The sequence below is a fragment of the Vanacampus margaritifer genome, chromosome 17 (genome assembly GCF_051991255.1).
Source record: "Vanacampus margaritifer isolate UIUO_Vmar chromosome 17, RoL_Vmar_1.0, whole genome shotgun sequence".
Lineage (NCBI taxonomy): Eukaryota > Metazoa > Chordata > Actinopteri > Syngnathiformes > Syngnathidae > Vanacampus > Vanacampus margaritifer.
In genome coordinates this window covers 11391115-11411043 of record NC_135448.1, presented here as the reverse complement: position 1 = coordinate 11411043, position 19929 = coordinate 11391115, and the positions used below count along the sequence as shown (strand labels likewise).

Here is a 19929-nt window from a genome sequence, read left to right as displayed (position 1 = left end):
TTGCAAGTCTCATTTATGACAAAAGGGGCGAGAGTAGGTCCATCTCTGGGGAACCTGGGAAAAACATACTTTCACGCACTAATCCCTAACCCAGGTGCAATGAAATCATCCAATTTTAGTGGCCCAAAAACGATTTACTATGAATAAAGTATCTTTGTTCAACTAGCTATCTAACTCTCTTAAAACATTTTAACATCATCTGCTATATTTATTAAACAACATTAACGGATTAATTGATAGTCTATAATTCATCCATCTACCTACTCGCAAATATCTTACCTCAGAGGAATAATCTTCTGCCGTCGTTGACACTTCACTCTCGGGCTGCAACACAAAAAGTTTATATTTGTTATTTCATTTTACAGGATTGTCGCAATATTTAAAGAAAGTTGGATACAAATGAGCCAACTTAGAAATCCAATACAAACAAAATTAGATTGTGCACAGATGCGCAAATAAATGGACTAAATCGGCCTTAAATTGTGATAAAAAGTCGGTCAGGCAGAAGGCCGTCTGTTTCCATGGCAACCACTGCTTTTGTGAGCATCAAATATACATGGAGTTCTGGGACAGAGACGTAATAACGGTAGAAAATATTGTTGACAACAAGGACTTTTGCTGTGAAAGTATAAAAGCATAAATGCAACAAGTTTGGCAACAAAAAATGTCCTTACATTTTGTTTTTGGTGTTGCTGAAGGCAAGCACCCAATCTGAGACATACACTTAAAAAGCTCCCTTGTGTGTCATAACTTGAGAGAATGCATGGAAGCATTTTCAAACACTTACTTTATTAAACGGGATCCAGCAGAAATGGTAGCATTATTCTTAGGTCATGATTTTAAAGACTAATGCTAAATGAAATTTGAAAAAGAAAAAAAAACTGCTTCCGATTAAAGCTCATGTGTAAATTTATGCCCTAGAAAAAAAATTTGGCAAAATACAAACCCAAATTGTCTGCCTCAAACTAAAATGGATGACTTCCTGTTCAATTTCTGGCATAGGTCCTTGAGACTTTTGTTATTGTTATGATGTCCACCCAATTTAATGTTGATTGGTAAAATAGTGTAAAATCAGGCTTTAATAATTCCATCATACCTCTATGGTATACGTCTGGTCATGCTTGAAAGTCTCCCCACTGCGAAGCGTCTTGGAGAAGCTCAGCTCAGCGGCGGCTGGCGCCTCTTCATTTGCTTCCCGCACTCCATGTCGGCCACCGAATGAGTCGTCCTCCCTGCCTGTTGAGCGGTCCGGCTCCAAACTTCCCTGCCAGTCCTCCTCAGGCTTCTTTTTCTTCTTCTTCTTCCTCTGGGAATCGGCGTGAGCCTTCCGTTGACGGTACTCAGCCAGCTGTGAAAAGAAATACAGATGTCACAGAAAAAGGGTGTTTATGGACATTTTTTTTTAAAGTTTATTCCATCCAAAGCTAAATGAACTTACTCTTTGTCTGCACAGTTTGGGGAAAGGCAAGCGAAACATGTCATCGACCGCGTTGGGAGCATCCATGTAACATGCAATGCATGTCTTTTGCTCTTCCAGCAGGTGCTAATCCCGACTAAAGGATTACACTTCAAACCATGTCAACGATCAGTTTAAACTGCCATGAAACTTGACGTCTATCTTGCTCTTCTTTTCAACCGGACACTAAAAAATTTCACTCAGATCATCATCTCCAACTAGTCAATTACCATCGCATTTCTGTCTTAAGTTTCATCCATTGCTGGCAGATGCGTTTAATGTTGAGCCGACATGTGCACCGGCTAATACGTCCATTTAACTGAATTAGATCACTTGAACCAAGGTACACCTAATCCACAGCACACTGCAGCCAGATTTGGGTGAAGCCACGGCATCGGGGAGAATGTCAAAAAATTCCACATCAGAGCCTTATAAGATGTCCCAGCTACTCGATGTCATTGGCCTGAAGCCAGTAACTATGTAGAAGATGGGATGGGATGGGATGGGGTGGGGGGTACAGTCTGCTGAGGGATGTCTCCATCTGGGCTAGCAACATATGCTGTCTTGTGTTGTAAATACACAGCAGCAGCAGGTTGAGAGCAGGCAGCGTTATGTGCTCATGATTCATATTAGTAGAGAAAAATGACCCACAGCTTTAAAATCGATGCAGAACATTTGCGGTTTGTCACCTGATACATTTTGAGGCGACAAAGCAATCCCGTGATGTATCAAGATTTCATTTATTTTGCACAGCATGCCCACTGCTGTTTTTCAAGACTATTGAAACATAATAGCGCTAACAGTAACACAATTTTTTTATTTATGTACACTTTGTCTCCAGCTGGTAACACAATGGGTCAGAATCCATCTTGACAATCTATCTTGTTCTTCAACGTCAAGTAGCGAAGCAGCTCACCATGTCCTGTCATGATTATTCCATGAAAGCCGTATAGCAACTTTTTATTTGGACTCAATGTTTCCCTACAATCTGTCCTATTTTTTTTTAATTTCCTAGCAGCAAACCATGAACTCTCATTACTATTTCACGACACCAACATAGGGGATTTCCTTGCAGCACTAATGTGACTAATATGACACCAGCAATACAGGTAGTTTCCAGCTTTGTTACAGTTTTCATGGCAATCTAACATAATTTTCAATTTCCTAACTGCACAGGAAGCAAGACACACCTATTGGATTTTTACATTTAAAAAAAAAATAACTACAACCCAATCCGTTTACATAGGGGCTTTTATATTGGGTCGTGTATTAGTGACTTAATTAGCACGGGTGCTAATTGACCCAGCAAAGGCATCAGAGGTCTGGCATGAGGGGATATGTGTCCTGTAAATCCTGTTACACCTGCCTGCCAGCCTCCCAACAGGGGAGGCGTCGGAAAGCCTCTACTTACTTGGCGATAATACACTCACTTGAAGCACTACGGTTTTAAACAAACAATGGCGTTTCTCATACAGCATGACATAAGGCTTGCACTGTGTGGCGAGCTAGCAGCGGTTACAGGGTACTAACCCCCTGTTAAAGAAGGGGGGCACTTTAGGACTGACAGCTGTGAAGGGGGGGTTAAGTGTGTGTGTGGGGGGGGGGGGGGAACAGCTGACAGACCCCAACAGAGAGCATTAAAGCTAAACACAGTTGTTGCAACGTTAACTTTAAAGACAGTTATGCTAACACAGTGTAACACCACTGGAGGAGTCCTACCTTTGCTTTGCCGGTCTCGAGTTTCTTTTGCCGCTCCTCGTCCTCCATGGTCTCCGTGGCTAAAACAAACGGAGAGGGAATCACAAATAATGTGGTGAAGTGTGTAGGGGCCGCGCCGGCTTCCAGTCGGCCACCGTTCGCATTCTCTCAGGGGTTGCCTCCTTGTTGGCAGTCGGTGGCCATGTTGTTTCCACGTAAACATGACACCCCGCCGTGATGACGTCTGATAGGTGGCTCGTAGCCACGCCCTCTGCATTCCACTGGTGTTGCCTTCACGGTCTTGCAGAATTGTTGTCAATGGTGATACTTTTAAAATTATAATTAAAGAGTTTACGTATAATGTTTGTTGACAACACAGCAGGTGCTAGGCGCAAACAATGACAAAAAACGTGTTCAGTTTGCCGCCTATATACACCAAAATCAATGTTTAGGTTGCCAACAGAACATGTGGACGAAGAGCAGGATAAATCTAGAGTTGGAGTAGCCATTTCCAAATGGATCGACTGGCAACTAAACCGTCATCAGTTTATCTGAGTGACATTGTCCAGTATAAAATGATGGGTTGAGTTGGTACTACTTGTACATCCCACGCATAGATTGGTGTATTCTTATCTAAAGCAAACAGTCGTGAACTTGGGTTTTAAATTGGACATTGATTTTAAATGGATCCGGCAAATTGGTGCTGTTGTTGATAAAAAAAAATTTTAATTGTATCTTAGGCAGCTGGATAAAGTAAAACCTCTCTTTTCCCAACAGCACTTGGAAACAGTAATCCATGCCTTTGTTACATTTCGGCTGGGTTATTGTAATGCACTTCATTTTTGGAGTCAGCCAGTCCCTACCTCGTGCGTCTACTATTGGGGGAAGGAAGAGATCGTATAGTTACGTATATCACAAAGAGAAAACGTTAAACAGATCTGTATAGTTTGGTATTGTTTACACAAGTATATTGTGTCTTAGTAGTTTTTCAACAGTAGACCTGGATTGGGCAACCTATGCTCTGTGAACGCTTATGTTCTGAGCCCACCCCAGTAATTATACAAATAAAACCTAACAGGAAATGTTATGAAAAGCCTCCCAACCTACAACCGCTCGTAACACAAACATTTGTTTGATCATTGTATCTTAATTTGCTGTACATTTGGTAGTATTGCCTCAGGGGAGACTGCTCACACCTCAAAGTGGTAATACTGGTGAATGTGTTATTTGTATTATGCCATGGGGAAAAAAATACAAAAAAGAATGTATTTTGTATTAATTGCCTGTGTTTTTCTCCTGCCTCAATTCATTTATGAAGTGATGAGAACTCATTGTTCTCCCTCCAAAAGGACTGTTGCTGTTTCTATGGTAACAGACAGCGAGCTGTCCCAGTTCGAGAGGCTGCCTTTTTATTACGTTTCGTTTTTGTGTGTGAAGAAAATGTTCAAATCCCCCCGCCGCTCAGGTCGAATTACATGAGAGCTGTTGCAATATAGTCATCTCGAGAAGGTTCTGTTCCCTTCTAACGTACCTGCAGCAGCAGATGAGGACGACGGGGACGCTCTGTGTCTTCGGTTGATGGGAGTGGAGCAACTTATCGTCTGACAGATCTTGAATTCCACCCATCTTCTTTTAGACATGCCGTGTCTAACTTGATGCCACCTGTGTGAGCAGTTAGTTTTTGTGCAGCAGCTGCAGCAGCAGAAGGAACTGTGGGGCATTTGAAAGTTTAGGCCCCAGTCTGAATTATTCATTCACCAAGGGAGTAATGTGTCAGCAGCCCCTAAACACGAGCAGCATATAGAATTCGACTATTGGATGAGACTTTGAATAAAAGTAGATAAACACCAAAAAGTCATCATGGTAGACTCATGGTAAATGCATCCAATGATGATAATAATAACAATGCTTACTTCCTTTTTATTTCTTTTTCTTAGAATCACCCTTACTTGAATCTTATTCCACGCAGGAGTGAAAGCTGTTTTGCATTATGAATAGCTTGTGCTTCGGTTAAAATATTCATAAGTGGAGGCCCTCATCAGTGTTGAGAGCCAAATGATCAGTAGGTCTGTGAGTCGTGGAGCCAGCATAAGGAAAAGAACATCATTCAAACATGTGCTGTGAACTAAAAATTGCAAATTAACAATACAATAGTGGCTGCAATTTGGTGATTGCGCCCACTCAAGTCCGCAAAATGATTTGCAATAAATTACTATGTTGTATTATTCTAAAAAGTACAAAGTATAGCAACATATGGGTGCCGTTGCACAAATAAAACAAACATAATAATACAATGTCAGCCCCTACTTTAATGCTTGTCCTCATTAGGTTTGTAGGTGAGCTGGAGCCAAGGCAATCGGATTTGGTGGATTGGTAGCCGGCCAATCACAGGGCACATATGGACAAGCAACCATACTCATATTCACACCTTTGGACAAGTTTGAGCAGTGATTCTCAAAGTGTGGTACAACTACCACTATGGTATTTAAAAGAATCACTGAATTAAATACAAATAACATTAATAACATTTAAAATAATGCGACAGCGTATTAGGGCCACGTATAAATATATTTTTTGGAGGGCAGGGGCAATATTCCGAGAAAGAAATTTAGCAAATTTGCCACTTAATAACAAATTTACGAGTTTTAATCTTGCAATTTTTTTCTCTCTAAAAAAATATATTTATACGTGGCTCTAATACGCCGTCATACAATGCAATCAATCAAATTATAAAGAAAATTGCAACTATGCCTATAAACCCTTTAAACTTTTTTTTTTTCTTAATACGTTTAAGCACAATTCAGTTGTATTGAACTTTTACGTATAGCCAATAAATTTGAATGCAATCCTTAAAAACTGGTTGTTTCAAAACATTTATTTGGGTACAAATTTTAACTTTTACATGCAACACAGTTTAATGGAGTATGTAAGTTGACATTTCTTATAGTAATGTCCAAATTGCATGATGCTACAGTGGCTAATCTGCATCGTTTTTGATAGATGTACATTAATTATTCATTGTTAATCGTTATGGTGCTAGTTGGAGAGGGAATCATTTCTATAAATGTTTTTTGGAATGTGAGAGGAAGCCGGAATGCAAACGCCACACTGTAAGTACTTTATATTGTAGATAATTGTGTAATTGTATTCGATTCATGCATTCGATTCCTTTTCATTACTACCATCTGGTCTGTTGTTAAATAATGATGGTCACAAGATGGCGCTAGTTACTTCGCGGGTGACCAATCAGCCGAGAAAAAGAAAAAGAAGAAAAAAAGAAAACCAAGGAAGAAGAAAAGGCAACTACATTCCATTCAACATGTCACCATGCTGAATGTCCGCTGGTACGCAAAAACAAAAATATTTTGAATATCTAACGCCATTCACTTGTTATATTCCTATTTAACGCTGACGTTTTGTAGTCTCGAAATGCAGTGGCGCTTAAATTTAGCTTGTGTTTCCGTGAGGCACTCGGTAGGTAAGGATGATGAACTTGAATGATCTTATCTTATTTTTTGTTGTTGCTGTTTTATATGCAATCAAATCCATTCCTGCCTTCAAATATTAAGTACAATTCATAACTACTTAAGCATGACCTTAGGCGTAAAGGAAAAGCAATAATATCTAAACTTTAGACAAATGAAAGTGACTGAATTTAGAACAGTTGACCTGATGTTTAAATAAAAATTTTGTGTCATACAATACTTTCATCAAAATATGATTGTTATTATTATTATTTTTATATTACTTTTGCCTACATATCTATTTTCAGGTCTCAAGGTGCTTGCGAGGATATCTCATAGATGAAAAATGGCTTCTGGGTTCAAAGCATTCATTGGCCTCCACAGATTAGCTCAACAACCTTTTAAATGCATTACCGTACAGTCCGCGACAACTTCCCCTCTCTTGAGGTTTTACAGTGTGACACCGAGCAAGGATGATACCAATGCATACCCTGAGAATGAGTCCCTGCTGGAGAACTTGGATCTGTTGGGTGTGGATGTGAAGATGGCGCGCCAGCGTCAGCCCGGCGTTCTCCGTAGAGGCGTCACTAACGAGCAGGGCCTGGCTCGGTTCCTGCAGAACAAAGGTGCCAGCCGCCAGACCATTGCCAGCATCATATCGCGTTACCCTCGGGCCATCACCCGCTCCCTGGACCATCTTGAGCAGCGCTGGCAGCTGTGGAAGAACATCTTACAGACGGACAAGGAGCTTGTGGGCATTCTGGAACGCTCGCCCGAGTCGTTCTTCCGCTCCAGCAACAACGGCAACTTTGAGAAGAATATAACTTACCTGTCTTCACTGGGGCTCAGCAACAAAGACCTCCATCGGCTGATCGGGACTGCACCGCGTACCTTCTCAAACCGGGTGGAGCTCAACAAGCAGATGGTGCGGTGCTTGGAGGACATCTGCGTCCAGCTTGGCGGGACTGATCCTGAGGAGTTTGCCAAAGTGATCATATCCAAAAACCACTATATTCTCATCCGGAGCACAAAGAGACTCAAGGCCAACACCAATTACGTGCGAACGACTCTGAAACTGACGGATGCAGAGCTCCTGGCCTATTTGCAAGGGCCAGGTGCGAAAATCTTGGACATTTCCAACGAGTACCTGAAAAATAACATGACCAGTCTTCAGGGGAGGCTGCTCGCGCTGGGCTGTTGCGAAGAGGACATCAAAAAGCTGGTCATGGGCTATCCGATGGTTTTGTACATAGGGGCGACGACGCTGGGCACAAAACTGGACTGTCTCATAAAAGGAGGAATCATCCTGAAGCAGATCCTGGAGAAGCCTAAAGTCTTGGACTACGGCACGAAGAATGTCACAGCCAGACTAGAGGAGCTTCGTGCAATCGGCTATGACTTCCAGGCGAACGGCATCGGCATCCTGGACTTGAGTCGGAAGCGATTTGGAGCTAAGATGGAGAAACTTGTCACTTGCACCGATGAGTAAATGTAGCTTATTATGTTCATTTAATGTTGTCCATTAAAATTGGCTTCCAGATCACATATTTTGCTTTGAGAGAATTATAGAAATCCTCCACTATTTACTTTGCCCTGCCATGAAAAACAGTAGTTGCTATTTACATTTTACTATTTCATTTGATATTTTACCTGTTTCGAATTTAGTTATAGTTGTGTAGATGTAGGTGTAACTATGTTAACTTAGTATAGCTTGATGAGTAATGCTTTTGTCCCCTTTGTTATCTGTGAGAAAGTTACTAAGTTTATTTTATTTATCTAAGAAGTCTAGTTTCTGTTCGTTAGAAATCCGGTTTTTGAAAGTTCAAGGACAAGCTAGCATACTGGGAGGGGAGAGCCGTTTTCCTGGGAAACATTGTTTTTTTTTCTAATAAAAGTCCCATGTCTGAGTGAGAGGACACACATTTGGAGAGAAACATGGCTTGGTGAAATTCCTTTGTGTCATCAGAAACTTTCTGATTAAAAACCTTGCAAGGACCCTCTTCACGAGATCTCAACTCTGATTTATTTGAACACGCAAAAGATTACAAAAACAGGTAATCTAACAAATGCTATTGCTCAGGATGGATGCCACAAGATGGCAGCAAAATACTTTTTTTTTTTTCAATTAAATAAGGCTAGCCCATGTGCCACCAAACCTTACTTGGCCTCCAGTTTGATACACACTGAAATGACACATTTGATCAACAACCTTGAATTATGTTATTATGTACAAGTTGGGGACAGATTCCACAGAAAATAATGCAATCAAGTGAATTCATGAGTACAATAGGGAACCATGAATAGCTCCTTAAGTTAAGGTTAAGGAAAATGTATTGTTTTTAAACATACTGGTACATGACTATTTATTTTTTTACTTTTATACAGTACTGTACAGTATATGGCCACCAGGTAGAGTAACAGCACCATCTAGTGGTCGTGATACTCTGAGTGGTTCAAACTGACGTCATGTTTACGTCTCGTTTATGAATCATTTCTAGAGCAAAGGGGAAAAAAATCTAAAGCGAAGAGAGCATACATTTTGTCTTCATCGTCAAGTTTTATTTCTCCTCTATTTTCTTCCAATTAAGTTGTGCAGGTCATAGGTCACGAGTGATGAAAAAAGTTTTGAAATCATTTATATTGGTCTATTTTATTTATTTATTACAAACCTGAACACGCTGTGTATTTGTATAAATCCCAGCAACCCTTTAGTTTCTCTCTCGGGTGATTTTTTTTCTGTCTTTTTTAATTTTTTTTTATAATGGAAACAGTTTGGGGTATGTCTTGTGTGTCTATATATAGCGTTTATGGACAGGACGACGCTCAGAACCTGTCAGCCAATCACAATCCAGTGGATCCTCAATCTGAATAAAAGACGGCAGCAGTGTCTTTACAGCTCAAATTTGGTCTCGAAATCCAACAGAACCACACCAGACGCCACTTGTTGAAGTTTTTTTTGTTGTTGCTTTAAATCTCGAGAAAAGCTAAAATGACTACGTTTCGCCAAAAGCTGCTCGTTCTCTCGGCGCTGACAAGTTGGTGTGCGCTCGGTTCGGTATCAGCGTGTCCCGCCGTGGACGAGGCGTACGGAGCCGTGGTCAACCTGCTGCACCCCGGCCAGCAGCACTCACTTCTGGACGAGGAGTCGTTGGTCGCTCTCTTTAATAGGCTGGAGAACCGTGTGCAGTGTGGAGAAGTGCCGTGTGGAAAGGTAGTTTTTTTTTTTTTTTTTTTTGGTAGTCCACCTGTCCGCGGAGCTTGGGTGAGGCGCCTCAGGTGCGGTGCTAAGGGATCGAGGTCCAAAAGCTGTTAACGTGCTGATATTGCGATAAAAACTAAGGATATTTTTTTCTTTTTTGTTCAAGCTTAAGAATGCTCGTGGGGATATATATATATATATATATATATATATACATTTTTTAAACTTAGAAGGCAAGTGTGTATTTATTTTCATTATATTTTATTATATATTTTAAGTCATTGCTAACAAAACATTTTGTTTAATTAATTTGAAATTCATCATTTTTACCTTTGACATTCATTGGACATTTTAAAATAAAATGTATAGAACTTTTAATCATACTTTAAATATTTTGTTTTGTTTTTTAATTTTTTGGTGTTTTTAGTTTCACTATCTTAAAGTAACCAAATATAATAATCAAAATTATATTATCGTATGTATTAATGTCTTCATTATTACAGCAACATAGTTAATACCATTAAAAAAAATATTACTTTACTTATTAGTGTATCAATGATTAAAGCAACAAAATATTAAAGAGAGTAGTAGTAAAATAATATTTATATTAATATCAAACTAAAAAAAGAGGAAAACATCCTATTTATAAACTTTTATTTTATAAATAATCATTTTATAAAAAAACATTTTATGTATCGTTATTAAAGTTACAAAATAACATTTATCTTAATGTATATGATTGTAGTGACACAATAAGATAATTATTTGTTGTTATACTGCATAAGCGTATATTTTACAACCTCACACACACACACACAAATATGTCTACATACATCATACATATATCCAAAAATACATATGCAATTTATTTTAAAAAAGTGCATTTTTTTATACATTACAACATTTTTGAAGTTTGCATTACTTTGTTATTTTATTTATTTATTTATTTTAAATTGCATGGTGGGCAGGACTAGTCTCACAGGGTCGTATGTGGTCCACCAATTGTAGCTTTCCCACTTTAATAAAATACCTCAATTTCTATGGAGTTAAACGTTAGTGAGCATGAGGTCAGTGAGGCTTAAGTGTCATTATCAGCGTGAGAAGTCCTTGAACTTGTCGCATGTCAGTGTGACCGCAGTAAAAGGAAAGCGCGACGGATTGTGCCCACTGACAGAAATAAAAGGAAACATTGCCTGCCCTGCGGGAGATAAATGACTCACGAGCAAGATTGCTTGCTGTGTCAAACCCTTGAGAGGTTCAATAAATCGATAACTGTTAATTGATCTAAAAAAAAGAAGAAGAAGTTATCAGACAAATCACTGCCCTTGAAAAAAAAGCCTGTTATGTGCATGTATCAAAAGGTTAAACTTTTTTTTTTTTTAACTTGTATATGGAGATTTAAACTCCTTCATTTAACAGTAAAATGTATCTCCGGAGGTCATCACCCCTGAACCTCTGACTCCAGAATCGCCCCTTGCACGGGGTGATTAATTAATTAATTACAAAAAGATATTTTCATATGTAGAGTATAAAAGCAAAACGTTATCAGAAACATATAGTAAATACTCTCCCATGTGGGTCACGCTACTATTAACTAGCACCGCTAATGAAAGGCGATGAAGCTGATATGACTGACAGTTGCAGTGACTGATGTCTTATGCTTGAATATTGGTCCAACCTGCTGTCGTGGTTCCCAAAATGCAGTTGTTGACAGCGACATACACGTATCGATACTATACTTCAGTATTTTTCTGACAACTTGTACTTTTACTCGCTACAGATACTGTACTAGCTAACTCAATGCTAACAATGCAAAAACCTATAGACAGTAGGGGTGTGCCCAAAAAATCGATTCTTATAAGAATTCTCATTTAGTATGATTCAGAATCGATTTTAAATGTCCCAAAATCGATTTTATTTAAATTTTATATACATATATATATATATATATAATAAGTCTTGCCTTTGTTTGTGTGTGCCTTTATTGGGAGCGCTGTTCATGTTGTACCCGATTTGGCCTCTTAGGGGCAGTGTGGTTCCACGCGATTTGATACGCTGTTAAGTTGTAGCCAAATTAGAGAGTAGAAGGAAAAAGTCCCGATCAAGTTATTACAATAAAAGTTTTTTTTGCAGCGTGGAGATGTTCTTTTGAGTGATAAAAGTGCCGCGAGTAGCGCGCTAATTAGCATTAGCGAGTCAGACTGAAGTGAATCATTACGATTCCTTAAACATCTATAAATTGAAGCAAAAATCATTGTCAATCAAATAATTTCGAATCAAAAATCGATTCTGAATCAAATCGCACACCCAAAAATCGGAATCGAATCGTGAGACATTCAAAGAGTCCCACCCCTAATAAGACAGGCTAACTGGGATTAGCATAAATATAATAATGATACACTTTCAAAGAACACACAAAGAAAAGCAAAACATACAAACTGAGCACATGACAACACTCACAGGCATGTATTCTCTCTGCTCAGTGAAAATAAGCTCAGTTAGGGACCTTCTTTGCCTCTTCTGCTCTTAATAGGGCTGCATGTCTTCCAGTACTCTTCAGGTTTTGCCTAGCATGTTTCACCACGTGTACTTGGCCACTACGATGAGATGTGATATGATTGGTTAAAAATGTGTTTTTACTTTTCCCCAGTGCAAGCTATCAAACGCCGTCCACCAGCTGCTCCACAATCACAGCGATCATCGGCAGGCGGGAGCAGTGAAAAACCACGCTATCGACGCGGCGGGATTCACCGCCCTGGCCGCCGGTTGCGTCCTGTACCTGACCTCTCCTGACACGGTGTGCGCCGCGGCAGGTCAGGGCAGGTGGGGGGAAGAAGTGGAACACTTCCTGCATGGAATCGCAAGCGGGAATTCCTATGAACATCACCACGAGGGGGAGGAGGTGGAGGGCGAGTCGTGCCATGGGCGCGAACATCAGCACGTGGGCCTTGGTGGATTAGAAAGTGTGTTCAGAGAGCTTCTCAAGCACTATGAGTCGTCAGATTTTGAGGTCAGTGGGAAAAATATTTGCTTAACTCATTCACTGCCATTGACGGCAAAAATTTATTTAAACTATTTCTATTAGTTTAACATTTCCACTTTTGTTAACAAGAGTATGAAAACCTAGAATTTTTTTATTGAACGTTTAGAACAGATATAAAATTTATGATTAATCATGGGTTAACTATTGAAGTGATGCGATTAATTACAATTAAAAAATTTAATCTCCTGACGTGATTAAAGAAAAGAAAAGATCATTAAAAAATTAGGACCGTCTGGCGATTAGATTTTTTAATCATAATTAACTCATGTAATGCCATTGACAGTTATAGACGTCAAAATTTCATTTGAACAGTTTATTAGTTAAATTTTTTTTTCATTTTTTAACATTTTAACAAGAGTATGAAAATCTACATTTTTTTTATACATTTAGAACAGATATCAAATTTGTGATTAATCGTGAGTTAACTAGTGAAGTCATGCGATTAATTAGGATTACAAATTTGAATTGCCTGATGCCCCTAATTTTTAATAATCTTATCTTTAAAAAGAATTAATTGTTTTATTTATTTTTCTTTTAAAGAAAAGATTATTAAAAAATTAGGGGCGTCCAGCGATTAGAATTTGTAATCCTAATTAATCGCATGACTTCACTAGTTAACTCATGATTAATCACAAATTTTGTTCTAAATGTACAATAAAAAATTCTAGGTTTTCATACTCTTGTTAACAAAAATGGAAAAATGTTAAACTAATAGAAATAGTTAATGAATTTTTGACGTCAATGTCAATGAATGAGTTAATTGCATGACTTCACGAGTTAACTCACGATTAATCACAAATTTTATATCTGTTCTAAATGTACAATAAAAAAATTCTAGGTTTTCATACTCTTGTTAACAAAAATGGAAAAAAAAGTTAAACTAATAGAAATAGTTCAAATGAATATTTGACGTCTATAACCGTCAATGGCAGTGAATGAGTTAAGGTTGGCTATGTGCTGCTTTTTGACCTTATTATAAGTGAATCAGACTTACCCTGCAAAGATGAGGTGAAGCGGCCTCTGCTTGGGAGTTTCTTTTGTTGTTAAATGAAGTAACTACAGGACCCGCCATCTTTTAACCAGAACTGCATCACAACAAGCGACATCATGTCAGAGGTCGGCGCCTCGTCAGCGGAGCAGACCCAAGCGGCGGGTGCAGTTCTGGGCCGGGTCTTGCATCACGCCTTGCAAGGCCGATGCTTCCAGTCGCTCCCTGGAGAGAGCTTCTTCCTAGATGACATCATGCACCGACTGGGCTCTGAGAATTTCACCATTGAAGGTAAAAAAAAAAAAAAAAAAAAAAATAGAAGTCAAAAGAATCCAAAAGAAAGAAAAATATATATATTTTCTGGACCTTGTAGAACTTGAGGCTGCCATGATGTCTCTTGGCATCGGACCCAACTTTGAGTCAAGCCACGAGTCCGAAGAGAACGAGCATTCGCACCATGATCACGACATGCCACGCCAACATTCGGAAACGAACGGCACCTGGGAAGAGGTAAAGACGTCGCGCTGAAGATCATGTGACAGCGTTTAAAAAATGAGCCATTGCTCTGATTCTCTTAGCACTGCTTCTCTGCGCACGAGCTGGTAGTGATCCACGGCTTGGATGTGAACTCGTCCAACCTGGGCCGCTCTGGCCTGGCCCGGCTTAGCCCGGCGCTGATCCAGCAGATCTTGAGCGGGTCCTGCGCCGGCTCGCACCCGACGAAACCGGACAAGCTCACCAAAACGGAGAGTAAGTGTTCATAAGCCTGTTTGAACGCTGTTGCTAACCAAAAAAGCAGCACCTACCAAAACACATAAAAACCAGGGCGTGGCATCTTTCTGCACGTCGACGATTATATGTCAACTATTAACAACTTGGTTTTGACGCTCTCGCGCGTGCGCTTCAGGGTATCTGTACGCAACCCTGGCCAACGTGGTCATCACGCTGATGTCCATGTTGGGCATCTTGCTGCTGCTGTGCACGTCGTGCACTAGCGTCTTCCAGCTGTGCATCCAGTTCTGCATCAGCCTGGCCGTGGGCTCACTCACGGGGGACGCGTTGCTGCATCTGCTGCCCATGGTGAGCCGTCTTCTGCTTTGTTTCCTTTTTATTTATTTTTTAAAATTATTATTATTATTTATTTATTTTCGGGAGAGCTCAGTATTGTTCATTCATTAATTTTACCAATTTGACATGTCATCATCATGGCTCTCTCTCTTTTTTTATTATTATTATTTTATTTATTTATTTAATTAAATTTTTTTTTTTTTTAAATTAAAAAAAATACAAATTATTATTTTCTTTATTTTGTATTTTTTTCTGCTTTGCTTCCTGATCTTTATTGAGCCAAAGAACACATTTGATAGAAAAAATAAAATAAAATTAAAAAAAAATATGTCACAAAAAGTTATTTATTATCATCATTGTGTATAAAACACAATAATGATAATAATAATAAAAATATATAAATAAATACCTGCGTGTAGTTTCTGGGCCTGCACGTGCACTCGGAAGCCGGCGGAGGTCACCACCATGGCCAACCGGAGTTGTCGGATTACGTGTACAAGATGCTGGTGGTGATGGGCGGCATCTACTTCTTCTACCTGATGGAAACGGTCTTCAACATCATCACACATGGTGGCCATCACCACCACGCGGTGAGCAAAAATAAATTGGAACCGGACACTTCATTAGGTACACCAATGCAAGAGCTGGATCGCAAATTCCGCCGAGGCATTTTTTATGTGTGATGAAATGAGGGATTCATTGTGAAAGTGTCAATTTAGAAATAATTAAAATGAAAATAAATGAGTGTTTTATGAAGAAAAAAAAGGCCTTTACAAATGAAATCTATTTTATGTTTTAATAATTCAAATAAAAGTATTAATTTTATTAATTATAATTTGCCTTTACATGTGATAATTATATAAAAAAAATCTTCAGTAATAAATAAAAGGCATAAGTTTAATTAAATCAATTCAACTGAAATAATTAGAGATATGTCCACAAATTTGGCCTTTCAAAAGTCATACAAAAAAAAAAAACTAAATCGATTCTTGATAAGAATTAATACTAAGGTAGTAAAATAGAAAATATTATATTTTTTTTTTACAAGACATTAAAAAAAAAAAAAAAACTTAGAAAATTACGAAATACAAGTAAAATGTAATTTTCTTTCAGTATTTAATGGCATTATTTTTGCATGAATCCGAACATCTCCATTATTTTCATTGCCTTTCACTGATTGGCTGGGACAAGTCACATGACTAGTCTGTCTTTTTAACTCAACTTACCAACCAATTACAAATACCATCCACAATTGACAGCTCTTGCATCGGATGTCATTAGATTGTGCAGACGTACCGAATAGGAATTTCTTGCCCCCAAAAACATTTCATAATCATTTGTGACAAACCTTCAAGGATGAATCCGAAGTCCACCACTGCGACCACAGCCGAGTCCTCGAGATGTGTCAACAGGACAGGAAACAAAAAGACAAACTGCACTCAATTTCCAAAGCAGACCTGGTAAGAAATGTCACACATTTGAGGCACACTGATATTACTGTGAGAGTGATTATCATGACATGTGCCAAGGTGAAAGAAGAGGAGTGTGAAAGAAATTTTCATCTGTCCAGAGAGAGAACTCGAGGTACGATTTTACAGTAATCCCCCACAAACTCACTTTTCCCAAATGTGTGCTTTATGATGTTTTAACTTGCTGTCTTTGCGCAGAACATCGGCTGCTGCCTTACATGATCACTTTCGGCGACGGCATCCACAACTTCGCCGACGGCCTGGCGATGGGCGCCGCCTTCACGCTCTCATGGAAATCCGGACTGGCCACGACGCTGGCAGTCCTCTGCCACGAGCTGCCGCACGAGCTAGGTGACGCGTGCGCGCTCTGTTGCAAAGAAAAACAGCAGCACCTACAGAGGCGCGGAAACAAGTCCCGACCCAAATGTTCATTTTGAACACTTTTTGTGCACTCAGGCGACTTCGCCATCTTGCTCAACTGCGGCATGTCGGTGAGCCGGGCGCTTCTTTTGAACGTCGGCAGCGCCATGACGTCGTTCATTGGCCTCTACATCGCGTTGAGCGTGGCGACTGACCTGGCCACGACTCAGTGGATCGCCGCCATTACTGCGGGCCTTTTTCTCTATGTGGGCCTGGCTGACATGGTGAGTGGCACGGCCAAAACTCCTGTACAGTGGAAACCTTTTAAGTGGATAAAGTAGGCGATTAAATGTTTTTAACTCATTCACTGCCATTGACGGCTATAGACGTCAAAAATTCATTTGAACTATTTCTATTAGTTTCACATTTTTTCCCAATTTTGTTAACAAGAGTATGAAAGACTAGAATTGTTTTATTGTTTTAGAACAGATATAAAATTTGTGATTAATCGTAAGTTGACTAGTGAAGTCATGCGATTAATTACGATTAAAAATTGTAATCGCCTGACGCCTCATTTTTAACTCGTTCACTGCCATTGATGGCTATTGACGTCAAAAATCCATTTGAACTATTTCGATTAGTTTCACATTTTTTGTTAAGAGTATGAAAACCTGGAAAAAATGTATTCTACATTTAGAACAGATATAAAATTTGTGATTACTCTTGAGTCAAGTAGTGAAGTCATGTGATTAATTACAATTAAGAATTTTAATCGCCTGATGCCTCTAATTAAAAAGAAAACCAATATTAAAAAAGTAGGGGCGTCAGACGATTATTTTTTTTAAATTGTAATTAATCGCATGACTTCAATAGTTAACTCACGATTAATCAAAAATTTTATATCTGTTCTAAATGTACAATTTTTTTCCTCTAGGTTTTCATACTCCTGTTAACAAAAGTGGGCAAAAAATGTGAAACTAATAGCAATAGTTCGAATGAACGTCTATAGCCGTCAATGGCAGTTAATGAGGTAAAAATGGTACCTTTACATTTTTTTTAATAAATACAAATTAAAGTAAACATTAAAATGAAACAAATTAATAATAATAATCTAACAATAATCTTAATAATATTTTCTTTAAAAAAAAAAGATTATTAAAAATTAAGGGCATCAGGCGATTAAAATTTGTAATCGTAATTAATCGCATGACTTCACTAGTTAACTCACGATTAATCACAAATTTTAAATCTGTTCTAAATGTACAATTTTTCTCTAGGTTTTCATACTCCTGTTAACAAAAGTGGGCAAAAAATGTGAAACTAATAGCAATAGTTCAAATGAATTTTTGACGTCTATAGCCGCCAATGGCAGTTAATGAGGTAAAAATGGTACCTTTACATTTTTTTTACGAAATACAAATTAAAGTAAACATTAAAATAAATTAATAATAATAATCTAACAATAATATAACAATAATATTTTCTTTAAAAAAAAAAGATTATTAAAAATTAAGGGCATCAGGCGATTAAAATTTGTAATCGTAATTAATCGCATGACTTCACTAGTTAACTCACGATTAATCACAAATTTTAAATCTGTTCTAAATGTACAAAAAAATTATCTCTAGGTTTTCATACTCTTGTTAACAAAAATGGAAAACAAATTTAAACTAATAGAAATAGTTCAAATTAATTTTTGACGCCTATAGCTGTCAATGGCAGTGAATGAGTTAAAAATGGCACCTTTTTTTGGTCTCGTTTCCCACTCCAGCTGCCCACCATGACCCACATCAAGTCCAAGAGTCCGTGGCTGATGTTCGCCCTGCAGAACGTAGGCCTGCTGATGGGATGGGCCATCCTCCTGCTGCTGTCCGTCTACGAGGAGACCATCAGTTTCTAGCGGCCTCAACCCTGTTTTGATCTTAGCACGGGAAAGATGAATCGTTTTCTAGGATGTTTTTTTTTTTTTAAAGAAAGAAATTTATGCTCACACCCTGTCCAAAGGTCTACTGAAATAGTTTTACATATGATACACAAATATGAGTAAAATAAACATATTTAGAAAAATATTTTAGTAAGTGATATTTTAAAGTGGAAGATGAGAAGTTCGATCTACTGATTTCATGAACAAATAAAGTAGCTGAGAAGAGACTTTGACTGAACATATAACTACTCGCACACTCTCTCGACTTGACCTTGTAATTAACTCCAGTCACATGACAGCATGCTGAAGTCATCTTCATTTTGTTTGTAAAATGCAGAGAGGCTCTTTTTGACGTACCAGAGTTATGTAACTTTCAACTTTTTTTTTTTTTAAAAGAATGTATTTAGGTTTATTACTGTGACTCAACACAAAATGTTTCCGGATGATAAAGTGTGATATATATTTTGTATATTTGAACAGTTTGAATAATAAATATTCCTGCAAAACACTGCTTTTAAAAAATATTTTTTTTATTATTCAAACATGCTGTATTTAGTGTGCATTGAACACGTCAACAATGAATTTATCAATTCAGTTGACTTGTTTCTCTTAATGAAACTATCAGAAAAAAATTTTTTTGAACAGGTTATAGTTACTCAATGGTGGGAAAAGTTTTGAAATTGTTTTCTTTCTATCATCTTATGACAAAAACATGGCATTTGAGAATTCTATGCGGTGTAGAATTTTTACAGCCACTGCGACTTAATCCTGCCAATGAATTCATTTATTTGTATTTGTTTGAGACAATTATCTTTATTACAATTAGAGATGTCTGATAGCCCTTTTTTCACACCGACAACAGTACAAGTACTCAACTCTTGAGTTGTCACCGATACCAGTACCAAATAGTACTTTTAATACATACAATTCAGCCCCGCCCCCTCCCATTTTTTTTTTTAAGAAAAACCCATCTATCTCAATACAGCCTTTTTACTTAAAATTACATGAAATTAATGGCAATTTTAAGTTGCCGGTTTACTAATGATTAATTCCTAGTTCCTGATTGCAATATAGCCATAAGAGGATCGGCCACCATCGCGAGTACCGATACCTTGAAATAAGGCTGGGAATTGCCCCGATACAGATAACTGGCATCAGTACTCGCTGATCCCTAATTATAATTTATATATATTTAATTCTAGTTTTTTTTAAGTTGCTTTACTTAATAATTCATTCAACTTCATGTTTTTTTAAATAAAT

General features: G+C 38.2%; 3 protein-coding genes and 1 long non-coding RNA gene across 17 annotated transcripts in view; 2 read left to right on the top strand and 2 right to left on the bottom strand.

Moving 5' to 3' along the window:
- akap9 (A kinase (PRKA) anchor protein 9) overlaps positions 1-3379 on the bottom strand; it is a 42959-nt gene extending 39580 nt beyond the window's left edge. For 5 of the 12 annotated variants that reach the window (XM_077549437.1, XM_077549444.1, XM_077549446.1 and 2 more), the window contains exons 1-3: positions 3176-3379; positions 1097-1348; positions 280-324 (exon numbers count right to left, since the gene is read on the bottom strand). In XM_077549437.1, coding sequence (XP_077405563.1) covers positions 280-324; positions 1097-1348; positions 3176-3223 — 345 coding nt within the window. In that variant the 5' untranslated portion in view covers positions 3224-3379. Of the gene's footprint in view, positions 1-279; positions 325-1096; positions 1349-1438; positions 1706-3175 lie in introns of those variants that run through there. The other 7 variants (XM_077549438.1, XM_077549440.1, XM_077549441.1 and 4 more) reach the window with 2 other exon arrangements.
- Positions 3380-6446: 3067 nt separating this feature from the next.
- Positions 6447-8625, top strand: mterf1 (mitochondrial transcription termination factor 1). 3 transcript variants are annotated; one of them, XM_077548719.1, is made up of 2 exons: positions 6447-6498; positions 6927-8625. In XM_077548719.1, the coding sequence occupies exon 2, from the start codon at positions 6965-6967 to the stop codon at positions 8105-8107; it is 1143 nt and encodes a 380-aa protein (XP_077404845.1). In that variant the 5' UTR covers positions 6447-6498; positions 6927-6964; the 3' UTR covers positions 8108-8625. The 3 variants fall into 3 exon arrangements, with proteins under 3 accessions (XP_077404845.1, XP_077404844.1, XP_077404846.1); XM_077548718.1 differs by having other exon boundaries at positions 6468-6628; XM_077548720.1 differs by having other exon boundaries at positions 6468-6632.
- An 888-nt stretch (positions 8626-9513) lies between these two features.
- slc39a4 (solute carrier family 39 member 4) lies at positions 9514-19177 on the top strand. Its single transcript, XM_077549527.1, has 12 exons — positions 9514-9829; positions 12468-12827; positions 13944-14139; positions 14222-14358; positions 14427-14598; positions 14756-14928; positions 15336-15506; positions 16272-16376; positions 16446-16500; positions 16584-16736; positions 16842-17029; positions 18517-19177. The coding sequence occupies exons 1-12, from the start codon at positions 9608-9610 to the stop codon at positions 18643-18645; spliced, it is 2061 nt and encodes a 686-aa protein (XP_077405653.1). The 5' UTR covers positions 9514-9607; the 3' UTR covers positions 18646-19177.
- On the bottom strand, positions 12636-16224 carry LOC144037771 (uncharacterized). The gene is made up of 4 exons (XR_013289036.1): positions 15326-16224; positions 14215-14650; positions 13855-14118; positions 12636-12764 (listed from the first exon to the last, which is right to left on the bottom strand). It is a non-coding gene; the product is annotated as an uncharacterized LOC144037771 (long non-coding RNA).
- Positions 19178-19929: the final 752 nt, after the last annotated feature.

Excerpts from the sequence above, each read along its gene's own strand:
- mterf1 (XM_077548719.1), top strand. The coding sequence starts at position 6,965 with ATGGCTTCTGGGTTCAAAGCATTCATTGGCCTCCACAGATTAGCTCAA.
- slc39a4 (XM_077549527.1), top strand. The coding sequence starts at position 9,608 with ATGACTACGTTTCGCCAAAAGCTGCTCGTTCTCTCGGCGCTGACAAGT. Across the intron at positions 14,599-14,755 it reads CAAGCTCACCAAAACGGAGA|GGTATCTGTACGCAACCCTG; the intron begins GTAAGTGTTCAT and ends CGTGCGCTTCAG. Across the intron at positions 17,030-18,516 it reads ATGTGGGCCTGGCTGACATG|CTGCCCACCATGACCCACAT; the intron begins GTGAGTGGCACG and ends TTCCCACTCCAG.